A 26,037-nucleotide genomic window follows, 5' to 3' on the forward strand; every position below is an offset into this window, starting at 1 on the left:
TTTACTTGGGTGTTTAAGCACCTCCTCTCCAAGACAACAGACATCATGAAGATATTTACTTACAAAAGAAAGTCTGAAGGTACTGTATAAAGCTGCAAACCTCAAGCATTACTGCATTTTGGTTTAATGCTCACAGCAAAAATCTAAAATCTGGCTTGAACTACACCAACTGATCAAAGAGTTTCCCTTAAAAAACAGGCTGAGAATGCACTGTTGTCCTCACAAATGGAAGATTCAGCTTTTAAAAAAAATTTAACCCAGTTCTATAATACACACTGAATGGTTTATACGAACAGCAGGAAAAGACAGCCCTCCTAAACAGAGAAAGCTCTTACTCCCTCTTGTGGCAGAAATGCATTTTCCCTCTTCAAGTTAAAATAATTCAACAAATGAAAATAAAATTAATCAACAAGTTAAAATAAACCTACACAGCCATCTTTAGTGTTAGAATATGTTAAGTGATCAATGATGACTATGACCTGGTCATTATAATGTGGATGCTGAAAATGGATTCTGTGTATAGAAACACATACAACATAATTTGCTGTTTGCTGTTAATGTAAACAACTGTTTTCTGTTGGTGGAAACAACTCCCATGGTCAAACAACAGGTACCCTACAGTATATGCAATGCTGAAATTGGAGCTGCTCCTACAGAAGATCTTACAGTAGAAAAGTTTTATTTGAAAACACTTAAACTCCAGTGTCAATCAGTTTATCAAATTCCAATACACTTTTCCAGTTTATCTTCAAATGCTCACAGATACTGTACAGTTGTGCGACACAACACATGCTAGTCCACAATCATGTACTTTTGGCATTTTTCTGCCTTTTTTGATAAGGCCAAATATCAGCCAACTACAGCATGATTCTAAAAATGTTACATCCATCCATTTTCTAACCAGTTTGAGGGTCATGGGGGAGCCAGAGCCTTAGCAAGAAATTGGTGCAAGAGAGTATACACCCGAGATAGAAGACAAGTCCATTGCAGGGTACACAGACACAGGCACACACATACTCACACCAGGGCCAGTTTTCCCAGAAACCAGTTATCAAATATCAAAGTTTGAGTAGAGTGCCCAGAAAAGCAGTACATAAATGTAAGGGATTATTATTATTATTATATAGCTTCCTGGTACTTGGATTTTAATTCAGAACGCCATGTTCAATAAATACAGTTGTTATCAACAATTATTAAAAGGGGTATTAACCTTTCCTTATCTTTGGCCTATAGTACAGGGGATCCTAATTCTGTCAAGCCCACACACCAGCTGGTTTTCTGTTTAGCAGCATTTCAAGCTTTAATTGAACAAATTGCTTGATTTAAACTGCTCATAAATGGGAATTTTACATAATTTTTTTAATTCAATTGTTAAAAGACATCCTCCTACATATTTAAGAGTGGAAAACAATAAAATGGTGTCAAATAATCCTATTATTAAGATAAGGATGGGAACCCACTGACAGTATACCCCTTTTATTACCTTACATCTTATATTGTCACAATGGATAAAAAGCAGCAACAATTTCAAAACTAAAATACAAGGCACATTGACGTGGTTCCAAAGTAATTTCCCAGAATGCTGCTGACAGGATTTTGGGTGCCCACACATAAATACAGGTATATAAAGTAATAATCCTTTACAGTGGATGTGGAAGGAAAATATTAAATGTTTCCATAATGCTCCCATTCAGAGCTTAAAAGGTAGCACACTCAGGAACTGAAATCCTTGTATTTCATGTTTATTTTGAAATTCATGTATAGAATTTAATACAATTGTTTGAATCCCAAATATGCCACCTACTGAAGGCAGGGTTTGTTTTGGTTTAAGAGATACTTTCAGTAATCCGTTTTATGATTAACCTTGTACCTGCTATGCCTCGTTATTTTTCATTAGCTTGTACAATAAGTTTTCGTTGGACACAATAAGTAACGAAACATAGGTTTGTAACCTTGTGCTTCAAAACCACCATCTTATGACTTGTGGTCAGGCATACTAAATTGAACAGGAATAAAAACTTCAGCCAAACTTTGGAAGGCTTTTTTCAGCTTAGTAAGGACAAAAGTTGTGACAAAAGTAAAACCAGGCTAAAACACACAGTCGTTTTTGACTATAAATATATTATAGATATATTTAAGTTAAACAGGTAATGAACAGTGTCTGTCCTTGCATTCAGAGAAGAGGACATTATTTGTACCTTATTTTGCATACATGGGAAATACTTTCATTTCCATATTCCCCTAAAGGCCGTATTAATTCAAAGTTTAATTCTTAAAACTGAATTGTACCTGATGCAGATATGTCCTACAGTTTCCAAGTTTAGAAACCTCAGAACCCTGCCAAGCACTTGAAGATTTGAAGAGAACAGACTGGAATCAACTTTCCTGCAGTGATATAATCTGAATTCCTTTAACCATGGACATTCCTTTAACCAAGGAACAGCTTGGCTTCAGAAAAAAAGATGGAAGGATTTAGATGTAAAAGATTTAAAGCCTCTTTGGAAATCAAAGCCTTTAGTTTTGGAAGGCAGATTAGCGAGCTGCTGTTAATTACCAGGAAGAGGCAGTGGCACCATTGCAGATGGATTAGCTTTGGCAAAGGAGGGGAAAGTTTCTACTGGCTTTCCAAAAACTTTCCAAGGCCAGATCAAGACCATTCTACTAACTATACACCACTGCTTAGGGAATCTGCACACAGAACAGCCTCACAAAATGAATATTCATAATACTTCCCTGAATACAGTATTAATTATACAGACTACTCAGTTACACAGTAAGACATCACAGGCACACTATAAATACACACAGGACACTAACACATGACGAGTCTCCTTGAGCATTTCTTCCAGAACAATTTATTATCCCTTAGGTGCATATAGTAAATTCTAAAGTGTAGCAAATACCTCAACTGCTCATGCAGTTTTAACGTTAAAACAAAAGCACATCAATGCATTCTAACAAAGCAGTAGCTACTTCACAATATGCAGTGTTTAAACAAATTTTCACTTAAGCCAAGGCTTACAAACATTTGAACATTTATAAGTAAGCAAAGTTATAAAAAAACCTCAATTTAATAAGCAGTGCACATAGACTATACATTCAATATGTGTGTCTCTATGGGCTCAATGTCAATCATCCATCCTATACTGGTAGCCTTTATGCTTCCGATACACATTTATTTTGGCCTACAGCTATTCTGGCTCTTACAAAAACAGTATGTTTTATTAAAATGTTGAAGATTCCAAGATTCCAAACATGGCAATCCCTCTTCAAATCTGCGTAGCTAATGTCAATTGCGGGTGACACTTCACAAAAGCTTCTGTACTGAATGTTCTTACCTACAGGTGACATTCAAATCTATTAACTATATTCCCTTAGAAATAAGAGGAATTTACAGTTGGGAGAGCATGAAATCTAAAACTTATAGGCACTAAAGTATTGGAATCCATGTTTTTAATTTAATTTTAATGTAACTCAAAATTTAAAAAAAAAATTCTTTGTTTTATTTATACATTTAATTTCAGTCCTGTACAGACAAGTTATTCTGGACATACACACATTAGTCATGTTCACTAAGTGCTTTTTCCTAGGCAAACTGCATGACGAATAATATCAAAAACACAGCACTGAGTTACCACATGTAGCTCCACTCTTTTCCTTTTTCCTTTGGTGGAATTGTATTGCACATTTTCTGCAAAGCCAAAGGACCCCAGGATCTTATCTCTCCTCACTCCCCTGATCTGGTTTGTTATTTGGATTCTGAAAAACATTTTTTTATAAACGGAGAATGGTAAGCTAATTGAACAGACATATGAACCAGCACTCCTACACCATACAGTAATATGGCCAAAGCCATTTTTCTATGCATCACCTTGAAGAGAAAAAATAAAGAGATTACAATGGAATTATCTTAATGTAGCCAAGTGTGTATATTTCCCTTTCCTGCAGAAAATATCTTGAGATTACTGTGTAAAACAGCATCTCAGCTTGAAACAGTCTTACAATTTATACTGTCCAGCTTGTAATTTCTTGATCACAAAAACATTTAAGAATGTATTTTAAATGGTGCCAAATCACTTTTAACATTTTTGATCGTAAAGAGAAATATCACTGTATAAAAGGCTGGTAAGGATTGAGGGGACAGACAAGCAACCACATGCTCTGATGACAATAATTCAGCAAGCTCTTGTAACCCAACATTCAGGACTAAAGGAAGAAATGAACACTGAATACGTGACAACCTGCTGTCCTGCAACTGAGCTTTAACAAGTCTGCTCCCTGTGATTTTCAGAGGTTTCAGGCTTTTATCGTTATTAATATAAGAGTCATGACGTTAGAAAGTCAGGACATTTGTAAGATTTTCAAAAATAAACTTAAATCTTAAAATTCATCTTAAATAGGCTGGTTCCAGGTGGCCAGACATTTACAAATCCTGCAAATTGTGCTCCTATCCATGAGCAAGTTAGCAAAGATATCTCATATTGCCTAGGTTGCAAATCAAAACTGGCCATTAATCAAATGCAAGTGGAGAAGTCCTGGCCTTGAAGATGGCTACATAAAAAGTGGCAGAACAACTTTCAAAATCCTCCACAAGACTTCTAATTTTTTTTCCTGTGGAGCTCCAACCATTGAAAATCACAGTTGAGAAACGCCTCAGTAGCTCATCTGTTTAAAACGTTCATTTTAAAGGTTCTCTGTTCCTTCAAATTGAAGATGTTGGGAAACTACAGCTTCCTGAATTTCCCTCATAGCCTGAAAATGAAGTACACAATTTAACAACTAAAGAAATTAAATAAGACACTCCCACCACTTAACTACAGTAAAAGATGACAAATGAAATAAGGGATTCCTTGAAAGGAAAATCTCAATAAAAAATTAAAGAACATTCTACAGTTTCCGATCATGCACTGTATCCCCAGTGAATCACCTACCCGTGGTACTTAGTGGTGCACTTTCCTTTGGCTGTAAACGAGAAAATGTTATTTTTAAACTTGAAGTATGGAGGCTACATCAAAAGCACCCTCCCCCCAAACATTTCCTGAAGGCCACTGCTAGAAGATATCATAAATTCAGTGTAAATATCTCTCAAATGACTAAACCTGTCATGAGTATTTATTCCAAGGCAATGTACAAAATGGAAAATATCTATTAAAATATTATGCATTAGCAGTAATGTTCTAACAGTGTTGAAGATAGCATAGGGAATTCATTTTTTTGTACATCTAAATGATTAGTTTTACATAGTATGTTCACATCTGATGTCAGTTTCCAGGACATCTAAGGACATTTGTTTTGCTACAAAAGCAAAAGGAATGGTCGTTGTGACCCAAAACAAATGCTCAGCTTTGCTAGTTTGCTATGCTATTTATCTTTATGATAAACCATTCCAGACTCAATAGCCAAGAGACAGTGCAGAGACAACAGGAGATATTCAGCACAGGGCTGGAATGTAGGCCATAGTGCATTAACAGAAGGGTGAAAGAATAAAGATTAGAGGTTTCATGCAATTTCTCAGCTGTACAAGGGGTGGCAGCACAGACTCTCCTCTGTATATTCAAACTTAAATTCAAATATGTTTTTTCCCTTTTTTTCCTGATGTGTGCATTTTAACTTACTGTTCTAAACAAATTCTGCAGCTATCATAGTCTTTACTGATATCTAAGACTTAGATCTACATACCTAGAAACCTCATCAAGATCCTTAGCTTTTTTTGCAGTTTGAATACGTCTGTTTACATCTATTTCTATTCAGCATTTAGCTAGAAGCTCACTGAAGGGTAATGCTATGTTATGCTATTTTGTTCTGACCTTTATATGTTCAAATAATAATTAAAAACTGATCACAGCAAAGTGAGATACAGCATAAAAGGGATCCAGAAGGATCCTACTCATAGGAGTGAAATTATGTTATGTTATATTATGTTATGATCATGTTATTTGCATGGTTGGAACGTTTGCATATTTTGATGTATTATTTTAGATACAGATGCAGCCATTCAAAATGCGTGAGGTATTTCACGGCATACCCCGGTGGGCGTGTCGCAGTATCACGCGGTATGACGCAGTTAACGTGGTGTCACGTGGTTAACTATCCGGCGTCGCCTTGTAAAACCGCCAGGGGGAGCTTAACCTCTCATGTACAGCATTTGAGCCTTTAATTTTGAACTGTGTATTACAGCATGTTAATCATCAGTCATTAAAATGTTGGTATATTTTATGAAAGCAAGATTGCTCAGTTGGACAAAAGTACACAACCTGCCTTTATCAGAAATATTTATGCATCAAAGCCTTTACTGAAGATATTACTAATAGTATTAATAATGGATGACTTTGGACAAGCTGTATACTCAAAGTATAATTTCTTTAGCACATTTGTACAAGCACTTGGAATCTGTCCAAGCCATACTTTGTCAGGCATTTTGTTTTACTTCAACGGGCATAAAAACTTCCTTGCTTTTAACAGGGCGTTTCATAATTTCTAACTACGAAAATGATTTAAAATGCGACACCTATCATTCAACTAGAGCTTAAAATATCACAAGGATCCTCAAGAGCACAGCAAAGAGTGTATTAAAAGACACTTGTATTTATCAACGCTTTCTTTTCCGTATACCAGATTTTATGGAACCACTTCAGAGGGGTGTCAGCCAGTCAGATTCCAGGAATCGGCACTTTAAAGGAAAAATACACACCGGTATTCCATTTCTCCCTAACGATTTTAAGCATCGAAGTATTTAACTAGCATGTGAAATAGCGTGTGAAAAAGTGGTAGTTTTAAGCTTTTCTGCTAATATAATATGGAATCGCGTATCTAAAGAATTTAATAACGGTATTCGTGTGCTGCGACAGGGCTGTGTAGGGCTGTTTCGCCTGCCTGTTCAGGCGAGCTGTCTTGTAGCCGACTGGTCTAGGTGCGTGACTACCAACTGGCAGGTTGTGTGTTTGAATCCAGCTGGTGCTGGACTTTTCTTTTAACAAACATTTCTTCGAAAAAATAGGTAAGCGATATTATGGACAATCAATTGACTTTTATATTTCAAAATATCGCAACATGATCGATATTTGCGATATTTTGAACATATCTTCCCTTCTGACAGCGGTTCCTGCTTCTATTGTGTGTGTGTGTGCAACAGAGTAAATTTTTATAGAGAAATGGAGGCTGGACAGTATGCGTTACAATATAAACATTTATATTGATTTAAATTTTGTTCTGATTTAAATCGCAAACGCGTGTTTAATTATGTGTTTTTTAATCATAATCAGGCTAATGCATTTCTACATTTTCTGTATGAACCAGCTTAGAGGTTCATACACAAAGACAGCTTGTGTTTAAATTGTGTTTTAAGCGAATAGGTAATTAGATTGCTCATAAACCTAATCGCTTTTTCTACATAAACACAGCGTGATTGCTCTCTGAAAATGCTTTTCCTTTATTTTTAAAGTAGGCTCAGATTTCAACTATAGATCGTATTATTATAAACTTTCTTGGAAAAATGTATTTTATGTAAACCATGTTTGCTATTAATTCATTTAGGGCTAAAATACATTCATTGTCTTCCAATCGAGTCGAGTTGACATTGGAAGCCTGCCACACCCGGACTGTTAAACCAACGCATTAGCACGTCGCCAGTATTGGCTTTAGTATTCCTCCCCTCTCCCCTCAATTCAATTCAATTCAAGGTGTTTTATTTGCATGACAGATGGGTACAAGCAGTGTTGGGTATGTATATTGTAACGCTTACGGCAGACAGGCACTGTGTAAGAGCCGGCGCACCAGAGCAGCGCACCGAGGGAGCGTCTGCATTTATAACTTAGTTTTTAAAATTAGTCAAGCAATATGAAGCATCTCCTTTTACTTAGTGCCTGAGCATAAAAAGAATAGGAGCATACTGCAACGCGTGTGAAGTCCATAAACAATATTAATTTTGGAACTTAAACATACAGTATATGGCTGGTCTCGGTACTTTAAAGAAAACATACACACCAGTATTCCATTTCTCCCTAAACATTTTAAGCATCGAAGTCTTTAACTAACGCGATACCGGAGTCAACAAGCATACTTTTAGAATTTGATTAAAAGGGAATATAATATGGAATCGCGTATCTCAAGAATTTAAAGACCAGACAATCGCAAACGCATTTTCAATAAAATTATTTTATTCATTCAGCAGTTTGTGAGAGGGACATCCAGCAGGGAGAGACACACACACCGGTTTTCATTGACAAAATTGTTTTTTTTCAATTCCTCTTGTCTAACAGGAATGTTTTGTTTGTGGACAGACTGTTAGACAAGAGGAAAAGACCGCCTCCTCCTACGAAGCATTTCGTTGATCCGATCACGAATTCTTTTCCAGTCGTACGCAGCAAGGGTTGAGAATCTCCGATTCACCATCGTACTAATGGTTTCCCGGAGATTGCAAGGCAAGGCACTTTTGCCTCTGGACCCATCGAAATTTACAGACGTGGTCCAACCCCAGTAAATTTCAAAAGTCACAAGATTTCGAAACACGAGGGCGGCGTAGCGGTCGGCTCTTGCTTTCCCGTCTATGCCGATGCACTGCAAGTACAACCCCCCCTCCATCTCCTGGGTGATGGGTAGCAGTTGGACATCTGGGAGAATTATTCGTCCCACTGGCGTCTGTGAATTCCGCTGTGCTTCCTGGGGGGAGATAGGCGGCGGGGACAGCATCAACAGATTCCTGCGCGGTGGTGAACTGAGAGGCCGGGATGGAGTGTCCTGAGGCGGTGTGTGCTCTGCGGGGCAAAATAACATAATTCATGTAAGAAATAAAGTCACACAGTAGTATTCATCAGTCGCGGAACAGAAGTCAAAATAAACTTTTCTTTTTTTCCGTCTTACCGCTTTCTTTTTTACTGTCCTGGTGGACTTCGCCCGTGCGGTGTTTTCTTGAAGAACAGGCTACGAAGAAATAATTATAATTAACAAACGTGAGACTGTCTTTCTCTGACTTACATTCCCGAATGTCCCCCGCCCCGGTCAACAATCCTAGGAAGAACACGAAACAGCCTGTTAATAAAATTGTTACAATTTTGTTCGGTCAGTTCTTCCTCCCAGAATTTATAGATCGCATCGATCAGTTCCTGCTTTGTGACGGGCTTAGCGGTTTTCCGAACGTAGTCTTTCAACGAATGCCAAACCATTTCTATCGGATTTAGATCTGGGGATTCGGCTGGAGTTTTCACCCAGTTCACTCCTTCTGCTATAAGCCTCGCCCTTGCTGCTGTGTGTTTCGGATCGTTGTCTTGAAAGAGACGGTGCCTTGATCCAAACTGCTCCCTGATATATGGGGCAGCATGCTGTGTGACCACGACTTCCTCGAAGAATACACGGTCCATAATTCCTTCGAAAATAAGAAATGGTCCCGGGCCTCTTCTAGATATACCCCCCCAGACGTGAACCTTCAGTGGATGTTTGGGCTTTGGCTTGTCCACATGTCTCCCCTTTTTGCAAAATGCCATTGTTGAAAACTGTTCCAGAGCCACTGTTGTTTCGTCGGTAAAAAGTACATCCTGAAATGCCTCCCCCTGTTCAATCCATTGGAGCGCTTGCTTGAGTCTTTCCTCTTTGTTTTTTAGCCTTATCATGGGGCATGTGTTGGTTTTTCTGTATCTCCATCCAAGCCTCCTGCGTACTCTTCTTATCGATGCCGGGCTTATATTCGCACCGAGGTCAGCCCATAGCCGTCTTTGGACTTGCATCGCCGGTAGCTCATCATTTTCATCAGTCAGTTTGTCGATAGCTCGCACAATAGGACTTGAAAAAAAAGAGATCAGCAGTTAGTTTTAAAAATAATGTGCGTAGTTGTATTTACATGCAAGAAAGGTATTTTTAGAAATTTATTTACCTTTGAATCGTCCTCGGTTTAGATTCTCTTTGCCTCCTCTCCCCTTTATAATGCCGTCTCACTGTGCTTTCAGAAATGAAGATGTCCATCGAAGCCAACTGCTGTACAATGTCCCGTGTTGACTTCCCATTTCTTTTCATCTTCATTATTTGGTGTGAGAGAGTCTTCGTGATTTTGGCCATTGTCCGTCCCCTTACCAAAGCGATACAGTGGTGCAGCTTGAATTCTGTACCTATATACTGTATGGTATGGTACAGATAAAACTTACACCATACCGATGAGCTAATGCCAGGGAAAGACACTCCTATTTTATTTAAAACACAATACGCCAGGAAATGTGTCTGATGCATTAGCAAGTTAAAACAATTGGGTCGAAAACCTGGGCGTAACACCATTTCCTTTTTCTGATCACTCGCTTTCTGGATACACATCTCACCTGTCCTGTTCTTTGTTTTCCTGGTTTGCCGATTATGCCTGCTGCGGTCCACTCCTACCCTCACACCTAAAGAAAACTATTTTAAATTTCTTGGCGCAGTTCATTAACCATTGTATGTGCTGTCCACGCCCAAAATGCAATTTAAAAAAAGTCAAAAACCGTGCTCAAATGCAATTTTCAAAGTGCAATGAAATACAATATTGTTGTTGCTGCTGTTCTGGTTGTTTTTATCCCGTAAAGCGTTTTGAGAAGCCACCTTTAAAGGCGATATATATTGTAGAACCGCTGATTCTTATGGAATGTGTTCCGCAGGAGATTCAAATTTTTATTTATTTTTTAATCGCGTATCTAAGGAAATCTCAGTATAACTTTGTTCATGAACAAACAGTGGCATGTTACATTATCATTAGTTTTTTTAACAAGGCTCGCCAGCTAATGTGAATCGAAACCTGTCTTGCTAGCTTTTAAAGTCGTGCATGTGTAAACGACAATTGAAATAGAGAAAAAAAGACCTGACTGACAAGCCGATACATACTCTTAGAGTTTGATTAATAGGGAATATAATACAAAAATACAGTAAGGGACTTAAAAGTTAAAGGAGATGCTTCATATTGCTTGACTAATTTTAAAAACTAAGTTATAAATGCAGACGCTCCCTCGGTGCCGCGCCGGGTGTAAATATCAAAGTACTGTATACATTCCCAACAAGAATTGTACCCATCTGTCATGCAAATAAAACACCTTGAATTGAATTGAATTGAGGGAGAGAGGGGGTAGGGGGACAAATATACTGTAGACAGGACTCAAGGCAAATAAGATACTTATGGGTACGCAGGCATTCAAGACAGCAACATACAAAACGTTTGCACGTACTGAGTTAAGTTATTACTTGGTTTTCAAAGTGCAATGAAATACAATATTGTTGTTGCTGCTGTTCTGGTTGTTTTTATCCCGTAAAGCGTTTTGAGAAGCCACCTTTAAAGGCGATATATATTGTAGAACCGCTGATTCTTATGGAATGTGTTCCGCAGGAGATTCAAATTTTTATTTATTTTTTAATCGCGTATCTAAGGAAATCTCAGTATAACTTTGTTCATGAACAAACAGTGGCATGTTACATTATCATTAGTTTTTTTAACAAGGCTCGCCAGCTAATGTGAATCGAAACCTGTCTTGCTAGCTTTTAAAGTCGTGCATGTGTAAACGACAATTGAAATAGAGAAAAAAAGACCTGACTGACAAGCCGATACATACTCTTAGAGTTTGATTAATAGGGAATATAACACAAAAATACAGTAAGGGACTTAAAAGTTAAAGGAGATGCTTCATATTGCTTGACTAATTTTAAAAACTAAGTTATAAATGCAGACGCTCCCTCGGTGCCGCGCCGGGTGTAAATATCAAAGTACTGTATACATTCCCAACAAGAATTGTACCCATCTGTCATGCAAATAAAACACCTTGAATTGAATTGAATTGAGGGAGAGAGGGGGTAGGGGGACAAATATACTGTAGACAGGACTCAAGGCAAATAAGATACTTATGGGTACGCAGGCATTCAAGACAGCAACATACAAAACGTTTGCACGTACTGAGTTAAGTTATTACTTGGTTTTCAAAGTGCAATGAAATACAATATTGTTGTTGCTGCTGTTCTGGTTATTTTTATCCCGTAAAGCGTTTTGAGAAGCCACCTTTAAAGGCGATATATATTGTAGAACCGCTGATTCTTATGGAATGTGTTCCGCAGGAGATTCAAATTTTTATTTATTTTTTAATCGCGTATCTAAGGAAATCTCAGTATAACTTTGTTCATGAACAAACAGTGGCATGTTACATTATCATTAGTTTTTTTAACAAGGCTCACCAGCTAATGTGAATCGAAACCTGTCTTGCTAGCTTTTAAAGTCGTGCATGTGTAAACGACAATTGAAATAGAGAAAAAAAGACCTGACTGACAAGATTTAATTAATGCAGATCAGTAAATCAAGGGACAAAACAACTATTGCGCCCGGGTCCTCAATGCGCTTTGACGTGCTAATGCGTTGGTTTAACAGTCCGGGTGTGGCAAGCCTCCAATGTCTCCCGACTTCGGCAAAAGGCACCCGCCTTTCATTGGAAGACAATGAACACACTCTAGCCGTACATGTGAATATAGTATAAAGACACCAAGGGATTGGGTGAGCTCCCATCACAAAAAAAAAAACTGCGAACCTGCACTAGAGCGACCATAGTACAGTATGGAGACCAAGACCTTTTACGGGAAGAGACGGGGTGCTTCTGCCGCCCCAGCTTCCAAAGAGCGAAGGGTAAGCAAATACAGCAGACTTCATCTGAAATACGCGATTACAGCGCATATTACAAGGTATTATTGCCGTTTTGAATTTTAAATTCAATAATAATTATTTCTTCGTAGCCTGTTCTTCAAGAAAACACCGCACGGGCGAAACGATCTACCACCAGGACAGTAAAAAAGAAAGCGGTAAGACGGAAAAAAAGAAAAGTTTATTTTGACTTCTGTTCCGCGACTGATGAATACTACTGTGTGACTTTATTTCTTACATGAATTATGTTATTTTGCCACAGGCCCTGGGTCTCTGCTCTCGGCCACTGGCCAGGGTGCCAACCTGTAGAAGCAGCACCTGTATGGAGACATTTCGGCAGCAGCGGGAGCAGTACGATGCATTACTGGGGAGGATTGGGAGGCTAGAGACACTCCTGAAAATGCAGAGGAAGGAGACAGTATGTTCCAGCAGTCAAACAGTTGAGCAGCTGTCTCCCGAAAAGTGCCTCTCCCCGCCGCGCAGGTTGCAATGCCTGGCGGAAGCTCTGCCCCCCGCAGAGCACACACCGCCTCAGGACACTCCATCCCGGCCTCTCAGTTCACCACCGCGCAGGAATCTGTTGATGCTGTCCCCGCCGCCTATCTCCCCCCAGGAAGCACAGCGGAATTCACAGACGCCAGTGGGACGAATAATTCTCCCAGATGTCCAACTGCTACCCATCACCCAGGAGATGGAGGGGGGTTGTACTTGCAGTGCATCGGCATAGACGGGAAAGCAAGAGCCGACCGCTACGCCGCCCTCGTGTTTCGAAATCTTGTGACTTTTGAAATTTACTGGGGGTGGACCACGTCTGTAAATTTCGATGGGTCCAGAGGCAAAAGTGCCTTGCCTTGCAATCTCCGGGAAACCATTAGTACGATGGTGAATCGGAGATTCTCAACCCTTGCTGCGTACGACTGGAAAAGAATTCGTGATCGGATCAACGAAATGCTTCGTAGGAGGAGGCGGTCTTTTCCTCTTGTCTAACAGTCTGTCCACAAACAAAACATTCCTGTTAGACAAGAGGAATTGAAAAAAAACAATTTTGTCAATGAAAACCGGTGTGTGTGTCTCTCCCTGCTGGATGTCCCTCTCACAAACTGCTGAATGAATAAAATAATTTTATTGAAAATGCGTTTGCGATTGTCTGGTCTTTAAATTCTTGAGATACGCGATTCCATATTATATTCCCTTTTAATCAAATTCTAAAAGTATGCTTGTTGACTCCGGTATCGCGTTAGTTAAAGACTTCGATGCTTAAAATGTTTAGGGAGAAATGGAATACTGGTGTGTATGTTTTCTTTAAAGTACCGAGACCAGCCATATACTGTATGTTTAAGTTCCAAAATTAATATTGTTTATGGACTTCACACGCGTTGCAGTATGCTCCTATTCTTTTTATGCTCAGGCACTAAGTAAAAGGAGATGCTTCATATTGCTTGACTAATTTTAAAAACTAAGTTATAAATGCAGACGCTCCCTCGGTGCGCTGCTCTGGTGCGCCGGCTCTTACACAGTGCCTGTCTGCCGTAAGCGTTACAATATACATACCCAACACTGCTTGTACCCATCTGTCATGCAAATAAAACACCTTGAATTGAATTGAATTGAGGGGAGAGGGGGGGAATACTAAAGCCAATACTGGCGACGTGCTAATGCGTTGGTTTAACAGTCCGGGTGTGGCAGGCTTCCAATGTCAACTCGACTCGATTGGAAGACAATGAACGTATTTTAGCCCTAAATGAATTAATAGCAAACATGGTTTACATAAAATACATTTTTCCAAGAAAGTTTATAATAATACGATCTATAGTTGAAATCTGAGCCTACTTTAAAAATAAAGGAAAAGCATTTTCAGAGAGCAATCACGCTGTGTTTATGTAGAAAAAGCGATTAGGTTTATGAGCAATCTAATTACCTATTCGCTTAAAACGCTATATAAAATAAAGTTTATTTAGAGATGAATGATCAGTGTCGCAGTTTAAATAATGGGAGTCAGGAAACTAACACACAGCGCCACCGGATTTAATAACGCAATAAAAACGCTATAAAATAATGTGACTAGGCACAGAAAAAGTTTACAGCACAGTACAATAATAAATGCTGACCATGACTTTAGAAGCATAAATTACCTTACACTCAATTTAAACACAAGCTGTCTTTCTGTATGAACCTCTAAGCTGGTTCATACAGAAAATGTAGAAATGCATTAGCCTGATTATGATTAAAAAACACATAATTAAACACGCATTTGCGATTTAAATCAGAACACGATTTAAATCAATATAAATGTTTATATTGTAACGCATACTGTCCAGCCTCCATTTCTCTATAAAAATTTACTCTGTTGCACACACACACACAATAGAAGCAGGAACCGCTGTCAGAAGGGAAGATATGTTCAAAATATCGCAAATATCGATCATGTTGCGATATTTTGAAATATAAAAGTCAATTGATTGTCCATAATATCGCTTACCTATTTTTTCGAAGAAATGTTTGTTAAAAGAAAAGTCCAGCACCAGCTGGATTCGAACACACAACCTGCCAGTTGGTAGTCACGCACCTAGACCAGTAGGCTACAAGACAGCTCGCATGAACAGACAGGCGAAACAGCCCTACACAGCCCTGTCGCAGTACACGGATATAATCATACCGTTATTAAATTCTTTAGATACGCGATTCCATATTATATTCCCTTTTAATCAAATTCTAAAAGTATGCTTGTTGACTCCGGTATCACGTTAGTTAAAGACTTCGAAGCTTACAATGTTTAGGGAGAAATGGAATACTGGTGTGTATTTTTTTCTTTAAAGTACCAAGACCAGCTATATACTGTATGTTTATGTTCCAAAATTAATATCGTTTATGGCCTTCACACGCGTTACAGTATGCTCCTATTCTTTTTATGCTCAGTTACTAAGATTTCCCTTCAGTGGTAAAATTCAATATCTACAACGGGCACAGTAAAGACGTTTACAGTAAGTCTTTCTACGACAGACCAACGGACCACGAGTGCCCCTGTCGGTCAACCAATCACGCACCGCGGTATTTTGCGTCATCGCGCGTCACGATGCACGACGCCGTAGCCAATTACCTGCGGTACGTGTCTGTACCGCGCACTTTGAATGGCTGCATCTGTACATTTATTTGCCCTGATTAGCAGAGTGCCCACTCTACAGAAAATGATTTGCACGATTTACTTAATGGGGAAAATGGGCCAATTTTGCCTAAAAAGATTTAACAGCAAAGGTGCAGTAAAAGTTGCAAGAGAAAAAGCAGACTTTAGGCATCAGGGAGGATTTTATTATCCTACATTTGATCTGGTGACCTTTTTTTCGGGTTCAATAGTTGTCTTCAATCAGTGGTTTAAGACAAAGTTGACCTCACTACTTAAGCCAGTTCAATGCAGTAATCGAGATCAAATTTCCTACAGCTCTTCAGGAGGAAGACTGGAGATGCTGGCATTTCATCGAAGCAGAGACCACATTATGAAACGGACATCTTTCATGGAGATGTCAAGTGACCATTTGAACTAAACTGTTACATTTAAATGTAAAACCAGTTGTATCTTAAACCTACCCGTGCAGTCTGTTTCAATAAATTCAGTCCTTAATTTCATTATTCATTTACAATACTGTTTTTAACAATAATGATGGAATACTGATGAACGCACAGCTGGATACAGAAAGTTTTGAATAGCAACTTGAAGTACAAGAGCTGTGACTGTGATACTGTGATGAATTCTCTACCACACCCTGCTTTCTCATTCTGACACTTTTGGGTCTCAACGTTCTGGGATCCTTTCTAGACATACACTTAAATCTGGTTCAACCAAGGGCCATAATCTCCCAGGAGTAGCTTTCAATATTGTACTTCATCATGTTTGCTTTTGCAATACATTTGAAACTCATCTTCTGTCCAACTCTACTCCAACTTCCATGGCTAATGAAGAGAAATGGAGTCTTGATACTTAGATGCCAGTACAAAACCAACAGAGATGATGGCAGACGATCTTAGATTCAAAGCTTGGAAAAGAACACTGATGTTGGAGAGTCTGTCCTTCTGTGTAAACAGTGTTGAAAACACATCTTCAATCCTCTTTAAATGTCTCTTCTATGTCGTCCACATTTCATCATTGTACATTAATGAAGGAATGATGACTGCATGGTAGACAACCTGTTTGCTTTCAGTTCTTAAGTCGTCCACTTCCTCGTACTGAAAATAGTAGCACTTGCAGATTTCAGGCAAAGGTGGATTTTCACATCAACATCAACCATCATTAAAAGATAACAACTCCCAAGGGAAGTGCTTTACATCTTTGAGGCTCTCTTAATGAATTTGACTGAATAGCACCAGGTTGTGTGTACTCAGAACATGCCGTTGGAGGACTGCAGTCTTCTTATTGTTATATTCCTCATTGTTAAAGTCCCATCTTCTCATATGCTTCAGAAAATAAGAGAGAGTTGAGAGTTGTCTGGGTATCCATGTCCTATGTGCTTGTAAGTGCCTGGGAAGCCGTAGGGGTCACTGCATGACAGAGAGTCAAGAGAAGCTTGGCTGACTATTCCTACCCTCTCAGCGATGTTCAGCCAATGTTCAGCCAATTGAGCATTCGGCTTGAAGAATCCTGGTTATAGCTGGCTAGGGACATGATTCTGACTTGATCCCCTGACCATAAGGATTCAGATTTGATTTCACGAACATGCATTCAAGTGGGCATCTTAACTGTTTCAGCCATTCTGAAGGACTGGAATTTTACTCTTGAAATAATTAGCTCAAGTAAGTTCAGAGGAGGAAAGAAAACTAGAGGACTGTAGCTGTGCTAAAGCATTGGGTGACAGAGGACTGGTGAAGACAGTACTGAAAAAGACAACAGAAGAACAAAAGTAGAAAATACCAACAGGAACTTACATTTGATTTTTCCGATTCTGATTTTGTTTGCCCTTCTAAAAGGAAAGGTGAAAAAAGGAAATGAATGAGAATGACCACAGTGATCTGTAAGATGATTAAAGTACAGTTGCAAGAAAATGTTTGTGAACCCCTTGGAATTACCTGGATTTCTGCATTAATTACTCATAAAAATGTGGTCTGATCTTCAACTAGGTCACAATAATAGAAAAACACAATCTGCTAAACTCATAAACACACAAACAACTGTACTTCTTCTTGTCAGTACTGAACACATCATTTAAACACTCACAGTCTAGGTTGGAAAAAGTATGTGAACCTCTAGGCTAATTGCTTCTCCAAAAGCTAATTGGAGTCAAGTGTTCCAGGAGATGAGATTGAAGGTGCTGGAGTCTGCTCTTCTTAAGAAAGAGCTGTTCATGTGAACCATGCCCTGATCAAAAGAAATATCAGTAGACCTTATAAGAACTGTAGAGATGCATAAAGCTGGAAAAGGCTACAAAAGCATTTTTAAAGGCCTGGGTGTTCATCAATCCACAGTAAGACAAACTGTCTACAAATGGAGGAAATACAGTACTGTTGCTACTCTCCCTAGGAGTGGTCGTCCTGCAAAGATCACGGGAAGAGTGCAGCGTGCAATGCTGAAGGAGGTGAAAAAGAACCCTAGGGTAACAGCAAAGGACCTGCAGAAATCTCTTGAACTTGCCAAAGTCTCTGTTCATGTGTCCACTATAAGAAAAACACTGAACAAGGTGTTAATGGAAGAACACCACAGAGGAAACCACTGCTCTCCAAAAAACACATTGCTGCACGTCTCAAGTTTTGTAAAAGACCACCTGGATGTTCCACAATGTTTCTGGGACAATGTTCTGTGGATGGATGAGACAAAAGTTGAAGTATCTGGCAGAAACGCACAACGTTATGTTTGAAGGAAAAAAAGCACTGCACACCAACACCAAATCCTCATCCCAACCGTGAAGCATGGTGGAGGGAGCATCATCTTTTGGAGCTGCTTTGCTGCCTCAGGGCCTGGACAGCTTACTATCCTAGAGGGAACAATGAATTCAAGACATTTTACAGGAGAACATCAGGGTAGCGGTCCGTAACCTGAAGCTTATTAGAAGTTGGGTGATGCAACAAGACAATGACCCGAAACACATGAGTAAATCAACAATAGAATGGCTTCGTGTTCTGGAATGGCCCAGTCAGAGTCCAGACCTCAACCCAATTAAGATGCTGTGGCATGACCTGAAGAGAGCTGTTCACACAAGGAATCCCAGAAATATCAATGAACTGAAAGGAGGAATGGTCTAAAATGCCTCCTAACCGTTGTGCAAATCTCATCAGCAGCTACAGGAAACATTTGGTGGAGGAAATTGCTGCTAAAAGAGGTTCTACCAGTTACTAAATATAATGGTTTCTCCAGCCTGGACTGTGCATGTTCAAATAATGTGTTCAATATTGATGAGAAGAATTACAATTGTTTGTGTGTTAGTTTAAGCAGATTGTTTGTCTATTATTGTAACTTAGTTAGATCAGACCATATTTTTATGAATAAGTAATGCAGAAATCCAGGCAATTCCAAAGGGTTCACAAACTTTTTCTTGCAACTGTAATGTTGATTACTCCTGCTTGGACATCCAAAGTTGAACACACAAGGCAAAAGATCATTCCACCCATTTTCTCATCATTTTAACCAATACATGGGGATCCGGAGCCGGAGCCTAACCTGGCAAGCAAATGGTGCAAGGCAGGATACTATACTGCTTGGAAAAGGCCAGTCCATCACAGGGCACACAAGGACACAGACACACCCACTCCCACCAGGGCCAGTTTTCCTAGACGCCAATTATCCTACCAATATGTCTTTGGACTTTGGGAGGAAACTCAAGCACCTGGGGAAAACCTATGCAAACACGGGGAGATCATACTATATTAACTGCAGACACCACCCCAGGTCTGAAACTGAACCCAGCATTCTAGTGCTGTGAGCCTGTAATGCTAACCACTGTGCCACACTTGTTATTTAGCATTTTAAACCAAACAATTTTACCATAAAGTATGTTGTCTTCTTGTATCAAATAGCACTGTTCAATAGTGACCACTCATCTTTATTATGCTGCTTTCTAGACTATGACCAAGGCATTGAGACTTGTGACATAAAACTGGTCAGGTTCTGTGACTCCTAGAGGAGTCTAGATGCTATAGTACTAAACAAAGCCTTTAAGAACTGTACCTATCATCCAAACTGGCACAACAAGCTGAAGTGATACTGTGCTTCTGTATACACAAGGGAAAATGAGTTACTATCCTTATAACATATCACAGGGAGCACACACAGGAGCCCACAGCTATGAGTCAAGTTGAAGAGTAAGTTGTAGTACCGTGGTCACGATAAGAATGGAATAAGAGACAATTGTGAACAGTAAATTAAAATAAATAGAAGATTTCTCCTTAGTGTTCTCCTTAGCTGTACGGAAAATCCTTGGTGGGCCTATGTACAAAGTGATCTCTTACTCTTTCGCTCAATAATTGAGTGTGCTTTGTAGACAATAGATTAGGAAATTGTGAGGAGAATCCTGGTCATTCAGAACTTCAAAAACAACTGTGTGAGATTCTTAGCTCAGATAATGTCTCATGCAGGTTAACTACTCCAAGTAAAATGTTTCCAAAAATGATCATTAGATTAGTTTATACCTTAGCATTACACCTTGCTACAAAAGCACAGCTGAACGAACATAACTCTGACAAGTTTAAGGATTTCTTCCAAAAAAAAGTCTATGAAAAACAAACAAAAAAAGGTTTACTTACTGAAGCAGTACCAAAAAATGAATTCCACAATTTCAGCTACTGCAAAGATGACCACACCGCTAAAGGTGATGTTAGGGCTAATTTCAAGAAGACCACAATCTAGGAAACAAAACAAGCATACAGGCAGAAAATGCTTTAATCTGGAGCATAAATCCATGTAACTTTCCTTTAAGGCTAGGGGAGTACCTTCAATGTACGATAATGATTACACGTGAAGCCATCCATAATGTAGCTTAGCTAAAATTAATTTAAATCTGCTCATGCCCACAGAATGTACATTTGCTCATAAATCTTTAATTTCACAGATTTGCAATGCAATACAACAGTCTCACATTGTTGGAAGACATTTTAATAAATAAATGGATAAAAAGTAAAATGCTTCTTCCTCTAGCTTTACACAGATGTTCAAGATTCTTTTCAAGCCAATTTCCATTTTAATAGAAAAGTGCTGTTTTGAAATCTAGGATGCAGTTTTTAGACTGTATTTCCTTGATTTCCTAATCAAAAATTGGTTTAACATTGGTTCTACAAATTTGGTCACAACTGTAGAAGACCTATGCTACAAGAATGCAGGCTATAACACACACAGTGGCGGCTGCCATTCCCCATTTAGAATTCACTGTCTAGATCTATAATTGAACAAGGTTTTTTATTACCAGATGTGAAGCTCCGGAATTACATTTTTGTTTCATGAAACCATGTAGATGAGCGATACAATGTGTATAAAAATCTCTTCTGAAACATCACCTAATTTTTTACAGATAAAAAAGTGACAGTGGCACGCTCCCTCAAAAAATGCTGCAACGCTCTTGATGAACTAGAGCATGACTATCAAATGTTGATTTAATAATGGCACCTTTACAACTTACTTTACACATATTGCATTGTAGGTGTAAAACAAGGGAAAAAGGGAAATAGTTGAAAGAACTTCTATACAAATGTAAACAATCTCCTATCATTGGCTCATGCAGCTTTTATTTTCTTTGCAACACTAAGATAACTGTTCTCTCAAAATTAGGTAAATTCAAGGTACCATTCATATGCGAAGGAACACAAATATTTCTAAGTTAAAAAGAATCTAGGAATTTATACAACATTCACAACCCCAAAAACAACAGGGTTGGTTTTGGGGGAAAACAAAAAAGTCTGGGATTGGAGGAAGATAATATTTATTAGAAGAAAAACCGAACAAATGAAATCCACCTTTGATAAGGTTCATTCAAATTGAAGGAAACATTGTATTGGGTGTTTAATGCCAGTGCTGTCTGTAATAGAGCAGGAGTGACATTACATTACCTGGTGCAGTTGCAGAGAAGACGTTGGAGACCCAAATACCGAAACCAATAAGAGAGATGACAAAACCAACAACCTTCATCGGGATAGTAGAATACAAAGGGAGATAATACTTTGATTTATTGCTGGCTGATATTCCTGCAAATGAGAGGTTTATTACAACATTTCAGGAAAAACTGAAAAACTAAAAAGGTTATTATGACAATTTTTCAGTTTGGTCCACTTTGCTTCTTTTACCTGGTTTTAAAAAACAACCTTTTAAAGAAAATAATATAAATAATTTTTTAATGTGATAAACAAGGTCTAATAATGTGTGACAGGGTGACAGAGAGAGAATATTCAAATAAAAGGCCTCAATCAAATATATCCCTGTCTGCCAACGTTTATAGTTTATTCTATCCTGCTCTAGGAGGAAACTACATTTTCAGGCAGGCAAAGGGGAAGATGAGTAGATCACTTCCTGTGTGATAAGGCTCAGCTGTTAGTGATATGCTTGCCAAAAGGTGGGGCAAGAACAGCTCTTTGTTTTTCTTTAAGATGCCGAGTGAGGTATTTGCTATATAAGACAAACTAGAGGAAGAAGGGAAGAATTTCTTTGGAAAAACTGTGGTACACAGGCTTATACAGCCAATCTATGTACCCAGCAACACTTTCTTTAGTTGATTCGAGCCAAGCACCTTCAACACTCAAACTCTTTTGTTCAAGCTCTCATTGATTTTAGCTCTCCTTTTAACACCATGCAAATTCATATTCTTTTACAACATTTTTTTTACTTGAATGTGAATGGGAATGTTATACAGTGGATCAAAAATGTCTTTATAGATCGACCTCTGACTTCAGAGTCCCCACGAATGGTGTATTCTCAGACAAACTGGTTTTAAATACAGGTGCTCCCCAGGGTTGTGTATTGACAACCTCTTCTGTTCTCAATATATACTAATGAGTTGCAAATTCAGAGTAGCACAGCCAGTCTAATTAAATATGCAGATGACATGGTTCTTGTTGGACTCCTGTTTAAAGGACCAAACTCTTGGTGAGCAAACTCTCTTTGAAAGTATCCTTGAAATTTGGTGTCAATCCAGCACATTGGAAATAAATGAGACCAAGACTAAACAGCTTCTTTGCAATGCTAAAACCAATGGAAGGCAATCTTTGCAGACATTAGTACTTAATGGTCCGTTTGTAGAGGTTACGGGGTCTTGGACAGTTTTAAATATTTGAGAACACATGTTGACCAGAGGCTCACCCAGAATATAGACAACATTTTTAAGAAAGCAAATCAGAGGCTGTTTTTATCTCAAAGACATGACAGTTTGGTACGGAAACCTGGAGTTGAAAAGCAAAACCAGACTATCCAGGATTTTGAAAATCGCAGGAAAAATAATTGGGAAACAGCAGTCCCAGCTCAGCGATTTCTATTATAATACAGTTCTCAGAATGGCAAAGAACATCACAGGTGTTCATCCACTCCATTCTCAATTCATCAAACTCCCATCAGGAAGATGGTATAGACAACCAAATTCAAATACAAACAAAGAAGTCCTTTGTTCCCTCTGCTCAGTGAAAGTATGCAAACGTAGTCCCCCCACTACCTATTTATTGATCCATTTATTTATGCATCACATACTGTTGTTCTGGTTTCATTTACTTCATGTGTTTTTTATGTTTTCCTTGTGTGTTTTGTAATTTTACAGGAGAAGCCACAGACAAATTTCCACAGTAGTAGACACTAAAGTATCTATCTATTAGATAGCCTGAGAGTACAGTATTTAACTGTAGGGGTCTGCAAAGGTGTTAACAGGTTTTCTTTATGATGAGGCCTGGTGATAGGCTGAAACTAGGCACATGCTAGAACAGGTAACAGGTTTATTCCATGCTGAGAAGAAAAGAAAGGAGACACAACCTTTCAGTCGTGGAGCCTTCTTCAGCCGAAACGTTGCGTTTCCCTTTTCTTTTCAGCATGGAATAAACCTGTTACCTGTTCCTTTACAGCCTACGCATACTGATGCGGCTACCTACTGTACTTGAACTACGTGCAAGGAGAGCATATAGAAGAACATGGAGATGAAACCATTTCTGACGGTAGTTATTGATAATATTGCATTTACATTTGGAATATTATCTGATTGAGTTTCTTAAGACTTAAAATGTTATGTCTACCTGGAATAGCCAGTTGTGTGTTTTTTTTAAGTCTTGATTCACAGGTAAGGATCCTCTTGACCTGCCAAACTTCAACCACTCGCGTTTTAACATGTGAAAGTCAGCTTAAGCCCCTGGTGTCCCTCACAGACAGCACCACCTGCCTGAAAATGTCTGGCTAACCGCAGAGGGCACAGTGTCGCTGTGAGAGCCCAGGCCAACTAATCCCACTCTACCCTCAAGAGTTCCGTCAGCTGTGTCCCACTGCTGCTCGAGGAATCCCAGTCACAGTTGGCTAGTGACATGACCCAGGCTCAAACCCGCAATACGAGTTTAATGGGTAACCCTCTCCCCCATTTGAGCCATTCAAGAGACCTGTGATTTCACTTCTTATTAAAATAGCTTGATTAAGTAATTAAGGCCAGAAGAGAATTAATAAACTCCTTTATCGGCTGAGCCAACTGGGTTTCAGGAGCCTATACTTACCTTTGAACCAGTAAAATGCCTGACTGATCATCACAAGCACCATGGAAAACACTGTGATGCCAAATCCTATGTTGCTGGTTCTTGTCACTCCGTCACTGACCCCTAGGGAGCACAAAACATCCAGTTACTTCTGTTACAAAAGCAGCTTTCATTATATTCTAGTGGTCACTGAGGGGAGGCCATGTGGTACCTTTAAAAACAGCTGCATGTTAAACCACACTTTTGTTAAACACAACTGTATCTGTATATCCTTCAAACCAACACCAATTATCACAGCTTCAGTGTTAATTCAAGCTACCCATTAAACAAGACCAATTGTAATTATACAATTGCCACTGTAGTCTTTTTCCCTATTTTCCAATAGTTTACACTATTATAATACATAGCTAATTTCATTATAGTGTATTCTAAATTTATTATACCACTGTGTAGCTTTTGCATTCAAAAGAACTATATTGTTATAGTTTTGTAATTGTGAGCTTTGTTTGCTTTTGTATTATAAATCATGATGAAAATAGAGCTCTGTAAATTATACTATGCTGCAATTTACAGCCATGGTAAATAAACTTCTTTTTTCTATCTAAAGTTGTAAAGGAGAACAATATCTTCACACTGGGTCAATATATCTACATCTTTTATTCAGACAGATGCTTATGTTTTTCTCATACTGATTACAGGTAAGTGAACAAATTCCTTACTTTTTCATGGCTGACAGTGTTGTTTATTCCTACCAAAACTATGCACCAACAAATACCACCAACACTATATCTGACTTCAATGACACAGCTTTGTGCACAGAAGAAGATTGACTGCTTTGCGCAGTATGTATTAAAATAGGCCTGTGAATAATCCTTTGAATTGTTTTGTTCTTTCTGCTTTTAACCAGTTTAACAGAAGTCTAAAGATCACACCTGAAGAATGCTCGGAGGCCAAAACTTTTTTTCCCCTTTTAATATTAGCTTTATGTATTGTGTAATTTTTTAATTAAGTGCTTTAGTGTGCTAAAAATACGATGAAAAAATAGACGCTATGCGCGTTAGTCGTTAAAAAATGAAATAGGTTTGGTAGGCAAGGGGCAGGAAACTAGAAACCACATTCTACTACATGTAAAGATCGCAGCAAGGCTATTTTAAATCTTACCATTTAAAGTTAAGAAAATTCTTAGCCAAAAAGATGAAAAACAGAAATTCCCTACTCAACAGTTAAAGGTGATAGATGAGAGAATTTGAGGGGCTTTTGTTCGGGTGGGTTGTCGGGGTTTTCCTGAACTTGGAGGTGTCCGTGGAAGGGAAACCACTCCCATGAGGTGGAATTGCATTATATGCTTCGGGGCAGCAATGATCCCTGGATCACAAGTCTGCTGTTCAGAATCCCTGCAGTGAGTTAGCTGTCAGGTCGCCTCCAGGGGGTGCCTGGGAGCACTCCTGGTGATCAGCCGCATGGGAAAAAGAAGCCCTGGCTTCAATGGTGCACTGGGAATTTCTCCAAGAGAGGAAACATGGTTATCAATGATCCCAGAGCGGATATCTTGGACTGATGGTTGAAGGTTCAGGTTATTGTTTAATGGTGACAGGTTGAAGCTTATGGGTTATGGTTTAGTTTGAGGGCTCGGGTTTGTGATTATGACTAAGAACCCAACTTCCCTTCAAACCCTGTGAAACTTGCAGTGTCTTCAAAGGCTGGGAGTCCGGTTCTGGAGTTGGTGAGGTTCTGGGGTTGGTTTAGTAAATTTTGGGTTACAGTCTCCCAGAGCGCCGAAGTACCAGGACCTA

The 26,037-nt window shown here is 38.9% G+C and overlaps 1 protein-coding gene across 4 annotated transcripts in view; it reads right to left on the reverse strand.

Annotated features, from left to right (window-relative positions):
* Window positions 1-2,839: 2,839 nt before the first annotated feature.
* LOC148830715 (leukocyte surface antigen CD47-like) overlaps window positions 2,840-26,037 on the reverse strand; it is a 31,352-nt gene continuing 8,154 nt past the window's right edge. Inside the window, exons 5-10 of one of the 4 annotated variants that reach the window (XM_088920145.1) lie at window positions 24,266-24,367; window positions 21,644-21,778; window positions 20,348-20,446; window positions 17,540-17,574; window positions 4,932-4,962; window positions 2,840-3,759 (exon numbers count right to left, since the gene is read on the reverse strand). In XM_088920145.1, the coding sequence (XP_088776271.1) occupies window positions 3,749-3,759; window positions 4,932-4,962; window positions 17,540-17,574; window positions 20,348-20,446; window positions 21,644-21,778; window positions 24,266-24,367 (413 nt within the window). In that variant the 3' untranslated portion in view covers window positions 2,840-3,748. Of the gene's footprint in view, window positions 3,760-4,931; window positions 4,963-8,138; window positions 8,754-8,859; window positions 8,920-17,539; window positions 17,575-20,347; window positions 20,447-21,643; window positions 21,779-24,265; window positions 24,368-26,037 lie in introns of those variants that run through there. The other 3 variants (XM_088920144.1, XM_088920146.1, XM_088920143.1) reach the window with 3 other exon arrangements.

Source organism: Atractosteus spatula, chromosome 7 (genome assembly GCF_055471065.1).
Source record: "Atractosteus spatula isolate fAtrSpa1 chromosome 7, fAtrSpa1.hap1, whole genome shotgun sequence".
NCBI lineage: Eukaryota > Metazoa > Chordata > Actinopteri > Semionotiformes > Lepisosteidae > Atractosteus > Atractosteus spatula.